Source organism: Octopus bimaculoides, chromosome 4 (genome assembly GCF_001194135.2).
Source record: "Octopus bimaculoides isolate UCB-OBI-ISO-001 chromosome 4, ASM119413v2, whole genome shotgun sequence".
Taxonomy (NCBI): domain Eukaryota; kingdom Metazoa; phylum Mollusca; class Cephalopoda; order Octopoda; family Octopodidae; genus Octopus; species Octopus bimaculoides.
In genome coordinates, this window is record NC_068984.1 from 97,098,470 (window position 1) to 97,106,080 (window position 7,611).

The window sequence follows — 7,611 nt, forward strand, 5'->3', positions numbered from 1 at the left end:
AACCTAGAATTTCACACCAACAAAAGAGTACACTTTTGTGAGTCAAATGACTCTGAAATCTTCATTCCACATAATGTGTGTATGTGTATATACATGCATATGTATGTGCTATATATGTGTACTTAATGAAAGCACAGTTTGCAAAATTTACCCTATCTCTCAGTGCCGTAAACTTGTCTATAAGATGAAAATTTATACGTGTCTGTGCAAATACAATTCACTAAAATAAGTTACAGGATTAATCAAAATCGTTGATGTTTCTCCATCCAGTTTTCCATGCTGGCAGATTTTGGTTGGGTATTTTTATGACACTGTTATATGGCTAGATGCTCCATCCGGTGCCAGCCCCATTAGTTATGATTTATAATGCACAGAGATATGAGGTACCCATTGTAAAAACCAGGATATACACTGTCAATATGATCAAATAAAATGCTTGAAGGTGTATCCTCAGTATAACTGCAGAAACAGTGACTGAAACCAGTAACAGTGTATCTATACAATACATGTACACAGTATGTATAGATATATATGTAAACATATACATGTATGCACACACACACAAAGTTGGTGTATACACTACCAATTGCTATAATCTACTGATCTCTCTGAAATGAGTTCATGTAGACTAAAAGGTTCTGTCCCTGAACCAGCTGTTACAGTTTTTAACTCTTAACCTTTTTGAGCAGATTATCTTCTAGCCACTAGGCTATCTAACCTCACCAAACGATCGGCATGACAAGCAGCCATAATTTTTAGGGCTTGGTTATGTGATTAAGGAATACACTGCAACTCTGTGGTTTCAAGCTCAATCTCATTCCACAGTACCTTAGGGAGTTGTCCACTGTGAACAGAAGATATGGAAGCCTACCAAAGAGATGGTTCTTTGTGTGTGTGTGTGTGTGTGTTTCCATGTGTGCATGGGTGGAAGGGTCAATAGTGAATCACAGACAGTCTGAAGGGTGTGTGTAAATGGAGGGGTATGTGAGTGTGTGGAAGTGTATGTATGTGAGAGTGTGGGTGTGGTATTAACTTTGTGTTTGTGTGTGGTAGGATCTGTGTGCATGTGTGTTGATGTCACTCTGAGAGGTCAGCAGGTATAGTGACAGGTGTGTGAATGGGTGAGTGTGCAGTATGCGTGTGTGTTTGCATGTGTGCACAGTTGAAAGGGTTAGAGGCAGTCTGAAGGGTGTGTGAATGGGTGGGTGTGGCTGTGTGTGTGTATTGACATGTCTGCATAGACTGAGTGGGAATGTGTGGAAGTGTACGTATGTGCATGTATGTGTGTCCGTTGTGTGTGGAGGATTGTGTGTGTGCATGGAGGGTTGTATGTATGGAGGTGCATATGTGTGCATGCATTACAGGGGGAGAGAGATGAGGTCCACCTGTGTGTAGGTGCTTAGGGCCAAAGATGTGGGTATTGTGTGCAGGCATGTGTGTGTGTGTGTGCACACGCATGCGGGTGTGTGTGGGACTGTGCATGTGTGGTATAGGAATATAAACACTAAAAAATAATACAAATAAATAATGAAAAATAAAAATTAGTAATAATAAAAAATAAATGTAAAAGACCACACACACACATGCGCGTGTGTGAGGAGGGCACTGAAAAGTTCCTTGCTTTAAGGGTATCTGAAAAGGTCTGCCCTGGCTGGAAGTTCAACCTTCTGAGTTCTCTTACAGGGCTTAGAAAAACTGAAGGGCCACTGCAATAAGTGTGTGTATTTTCTTTTACCCAAAGCCAGGAACTGTTCAGTACCATGTATATATATATATATATATATATATATATATATATATATATATATATAAATGTAGGCACAGGAGTAGCTGTGTGGTAAGAAGCTTGCTTCCCAAACACATGGTTCTGGGTTCAGTCCTATTGCATGGCACCTTGGGCAAGTGTCTTCTACTGTAGCCTCAGGCTGACCAAAGCTGTGTGAGTGGATTTGGTTGACAGAAACTGAAAGAAGCCCATCATATATATTCATATATGCATGTATGTATAAATCTGTGTGCATGTCTTTGTACTTGTATTTACTCCCCACCCCAACCACTTGACAATGAATATTGGTTTGTCTACATTCTAGTAACTTAGTAGCTCAGTGAAAGTGACTGGTAGAGTAAGTACCAGGCTTTACAAATAAAACTAAGTTCTGGGATAGATTCATTCAGCTACAACCCTTCAATGTGGTGCCCCAACAGCCAGTGAGTGAAACAAATAAAATATATAGTTTACAGATGTGATCCAAATATTCTCTGTACAGAAGACACTTAATAGTACTCAAAAGGTTCAAACTTGTCTTTAGAGAGGGTCATTCCACAAGGTAAAGAAAGGCTATAGGAGCGATCAAGATGAGCGGGTATAGAGGCAATTATGCAGATAAACAAATTAGACACATCAGATATATTAAATATATTAAACACATCAAATACAAAATGTCACAAGTCTGTAGCTCCTCCTCCCTCTCATCAAATTTCTCAAAGAGGATGTCCTTAAATCTCTGACCATGTGAAAGGCTTTTAAGCTTTCAAATCCTTCTTTTTTGGATTGGTCTGTTTCTTGGCATCCTTCTGGCTTCGAGTCTAAAGTCACTAATGACTAGTCTATGCTGGGGGGGTACATTCTTCCAGGGAGGATCTTTGTATTTAAGAGCAACCATGCATCCAGCTGTCTGGTGAGGATGAATTAAATCAGGTTAGCAAAGTCACCTGATTGATAGGTTATCAGGTGGCTGTCTGGCTTCATGAAGTTCGTGTTGCAGATTAATAGGTTGCTTGCTTCACAGCACTCGAGTGGCCTACTTCCCTCTTCGTTTCGGGAACCAATTCCATGGCCCCCATGGAACACCATGGAAGATACCAGATTGCTGTCTGACATGCCCATTAAAATCAAAATCACAATCAGAATCTCAATCAAATCAAAATAGAAATGGAAATTGTACTTGTGGCTAATGCCAGTTCTGCCTGACTGGCTCCTGTGCTTGTGGCACGCAATAAGCACCATTCGAACATGGTTGATGCCAGTATCCCCCATCCTGACTGGCTCCTGTGCCGGTGGTATGTAAAAAGCACCATCGGAACGTGGCCGGTAGCACGTAAAAAGCACCTACTACACTCTCGGAGTGGTTGGTGTTAGGAAGGGCATCCAGCTGTAGAAACCTTGCCAGATCATATTGGAGCTGGGTGCAGCCTCCTGGCTTGCTAGTACCCAGTCAAACCATCCAACCCATGCCAGCATGGAAAACGGACATTAAATGATGATGATGTATATGTGCAAGACAAGAGAAAGCAAAAGACGGAAACTATTTTTAATATATTTGATGTGTCTAATGTATTTGCCTGCATAATTGCCCATAATATATATATATATATATCTCAAATAATAAGCAACACGGATTGTCTAGAATCAATTACTAGCCTGATAGACCCTGCTATGTCAAGATGGACTTATATATTCTTCCTCTGCTCTCTCCCACTTGGTTTTAATATGTTGCCACATTTGTAATATGTCTTTTTTTCTGCATTTTTTCGTGCAGCTGAAGATTGCTCTTCATATTGCATTTAAGGTAATGCTCACATTACTTAAATAAATTGAAGTAGCATGAAACGTGCGTACTGCAATCACTTTTGAAATCCGTGTTGCTTATTATTTGATTTTTAATCACCCATCCTTTTGGGATGTGATATTCGGGTGCCTTCGCATAAGTACCATATTCAAGCCTTGAATCTATATCTAAACCGTCTATATATATATATATATATATATATATATCTTTTACATGTTTTAGTTTTTGAATAGCAACCATGTTGGGCACTACCTTGGAGAGTTTAGTTGAACAAACTGACCCCAGTACTTGGGTTTAAGCCTGGTAATTATTCTATTAGTTGCTTCTTGCTGAAGTGCTAAAGTACTGGGGACATAAACAAATCAACACCAGTTGTCAAGTGGTGGTGGAAGAGAAAACCAATGACATACATACATAGATATATGTGTATGTGTGTGGCTATGTATGTAAACAATAGGCTTATTTCAGTTTCCATCAACTAAATCCACCCACAAGGCTTTGGTTGGCCCAGAGCTATAATGGAAGACATTTGCTCAAAGTGCCATATAGTGAGATTGAACCCTAGATATATATGAATTATTTTTATCGTTGTCATTCATGTATGCTTGCAATTATAAATGTTTGTTAAAATATTTTGAAATTTTCATCAGAATTTTTCTTATATTTTCATTTTTCAAATGTCTAAAGTTTTCTTTCTTGTATTTTTTTCTTTTGAATTACAGGAACTAATTTGTCACCATGTGTGTGGGAGCTTGTCAAACATTCTAGAGGATCGCCGGGGTCACTCCGTCCAAGTTGTACTGAGTCAGGAGAATATGAACGAGTCCAGTGTGATGGCAACAAATGTTGGTGTACTAATAAACACGGAAATAAGATTAAAGGAAGTCAAGTCCATCTTCCAAAAAGACCAGTTTGTGATGGTAAGCATTTTCTGGAACTGAATATATCCTATCACCCATCCACCTGGCCCACTATCTCTGTTTCTATTCTTTGTGAGTGTCTCATGGGTGAGAGCAAAGCTGTGACAAATGTGATTTTTTTTTTTGTTAAAAGATTGTAGTGTGATTTGAGGAACATTTGATTGCTACTTCTGGCAAGCTAAGTGGTCATGGAGAGAGATCTTTTTAACTTGTGATACAAGATCTAAGACCTTATCTCAACAGGTATAGATGAGTTGATGGGCTGGTTAAGAAGATGATCACAATACCGACCATGGCAACCACTAGTGCAATAACATCAACCACACCACTGCTATTACAATCACCACCACCCTCTATCTCTTCCACTACTACTAACAAAACCACAGTGACAACATTAATGCCACCTTAACAGTCTATGTAAGATTGTTGTCAGTGACAGTGGTAGTATTTAGCCCTTGGTTGCCCTTGATTTAAGAAGTGTATTGCAACCTTGACTAGCCTTTCTGTTTAGGGAAATGTACAATTTTGTTAACCATTGTCTTTTCTTTATCTAAGATAGCAAGGTGTGATTTGAGGGAGATTTTGGCTCTTATTTTTAGTATGCTGAGTGAACACCTGAAGGTATCATTACTGGATCATGAATTCAGGAACACAAATGGTAAATAACAAAGAAAGATGTTTATATCATCATATTTATCATTTATTACTTGTCATCCATGTTCGCATGGGTTGGATGATTCATCAAAATCCAATGAACTGAAGGACTGCATCAATCTCCAATATCTGCTTTGGCATGGATTCTACAGCTGAATGACCTTCCTAATGCCAACCACTTTGCAGAGTGTACTGGATGCTTCTTTTATAGTACCAGCACTAGCAAGGTTGCAAATAACTTAGGAGACAAAAAGCCTCTTCACTAAGTGGGAGATGGCCTATGTTAGGTGTTGAGACATGAAAATATGATAAAGGAACAGTAACAGATGTTTGCTGTAGAGGAAGTACATGGCTACCTCACATTATATAAGGGTGGAAGTAACTGGTAAGAGAGATAAAGGTGTTTAAGTAAAAAAGATAATTTGTGAGGAATTATTGAAGCTGTTGCTCCAACTCGCTAACCATTGTTTGTTTAACTATTTTACAACTAAATATTAAACTAACTCAGTAACAATACAAGACTATTTACTATCTTATTTATATAAGCAAAGTGTTAGTTTCTTGACTTCTATAAGATAATTTGGTCAATTTAACAGCTTTCCATTTTAATCTAGATAAACACTGGATGGTTACTAAAAGAATATACATATACTATACATACTATAATATATATATATATATATATATATATATATAGTATGTATGTATGTATGGTTGTGTAGTTTAAAAGTTTGCTTCCCAACCACATGGTTCAAGATCCCACTCTGTGTCTTCTGCACTAGGCTAACCATAGCTGTGTTGAGTTTTGGTTGACTAAAAACTCAAGCTATCCCATCATGTGTGTGTGTTTGTGCTTGTGTGCATGCATGTATATATGTTGAGATGAATGTTACAAATTACAGCTTAGCTACGAATGGTAATGTCATTATTTGTGTTGGGCAGCAACTGATGGTGTTTGTTGAAATTTCCCATCTACAAATCATCTACTATCTTTGCACGTCCTAATTCCTCTGAAATGGAAAAAAGAATATTGCTTACTTGAGCAGAAATGGGTTGACAACAGAAAGAGCATCAGATCATAGAAAATCTGCCTCAAATAATTTCATCTGGCTCATGATATCAAGGAAAAGGGGACATTAAAAAATAATGATAATATATGTATAAACTTAGATGCATACATATGTGTATCTATATTTACAATTCAGTGTACTGTCAACTGCATAACTTACTAATTTGACAGAGGTTGACAAAACAAGTACCAAAGTTGATATTGACTGACTAAAACTTTCAAGAATGTGGTGCACCACTATGACCACAATCCAATGGCTCTAACCAGAGTGTGTGTGAGCTTTTTGCTCCCACTTGATGTATCGAACCCCAGTAATGGGAGGGGTGGAAGAGTGGATGTGGGAAACTTGACAAGGACTGTTGGTGGTGGAAATAAGTTTAGGGGTGGCCCTGAAAAATCATGTAATTGTAGAAACCCTCAATTGTATCCTTGACAGGTTCTGTCTGAGTACCAATGTAGTATATAAATGCATTGTTAAGGATGAGGACAATTTAAATAAGGTTTATATAGGCAGTACGGTGAATTTTAAAGCCAGATATAGGGCCCATATGAGCTCGTTTTCAAACGAAAAATATTACAGCTCTACAACACTCGCATCTCATTTGCACAACCTTAAGAAGAAGAATTCAACTATGGTAGTGAATTCCTGAAATGGCAATAGATACTTGTGTGTGTTGTTTTTGACCGGTGTATTTATATGAACTTTTGAAAGTTTTTGTGAGGAGAGACAACTTTTTTCAGGATATACTTGGATTTTACCTATGGAAGTCTGCTTTATTATGAACTTGTACCTGTTGAGGGAAGTAAAAGACCATTTCAAATATATATATCTTTTTAAATACTTTTTGAATTATTCAAAAAGTATTTTAATCGTCAAATAAAATCTTTTAGTCAGTGGACAATTATTTTATTTTATGATCATATTATTTATATTTGTCTAGTAGGATTATTATTTTGAATTTTTAGTCGCTTATTTTAACTCTGATTAGACCTTTTGTATTCTATTATAAAAAAATATATATTTTACGTTATATTTTTAACTCAGATTAGATATAATAAGAGACAAATATATATATATATATATATATATATATATATAGATTCAAGGTTGAATATGGTACTTATGCGTAGGCACCCGAATATCATATCCCAAAAGGATAGGTGATCAAAATCAAAAAATAAGCAACACGGATTTCAAAGGTGATTGCAGTACGCACGTTTCATGCTACTTCAATTTATTTAAGTAATGCGACCATTACCTTAAATGCAATATGAAGAGCAATCTTCAGCTGCACGAAAATGCAGAATCCAAGTATATCCTGAAAAAAGTTGTCTCTCCTCACAAAAACTTTCAAAAGTTCATATAAATACACTGGTCAAAAACAACACACACAAGTAT

The 7,611-nt window shown here is 37.1% G+C and overlaps 1 protein-coding gene across 4 annotated transcripts in view; it reads left to right on the top strand.

Annotated features, from left to right (window-relative positions):
* Positions 1–7,611, top strand: part of LOC106882728 (uncharacterized) — a 176,770-nt gene that overhangs the window by 149,702 nt on the left and 19,457 nt on the right. For all 4 annotated transcript variants that reach the window (XM_052967298.1, XM_052967300.1, XM_052967297.1 and 1 more), the window contains one exon: positions 4,292–4,489. In XM_052967298.1, coding sequence (XP_052823258.1) covers positions 4,292–4,489 — 198 coding nt within the window. The remainder of the gene's footprint in view (positions 1–4,291; positions 4,490–7,611) is intronic.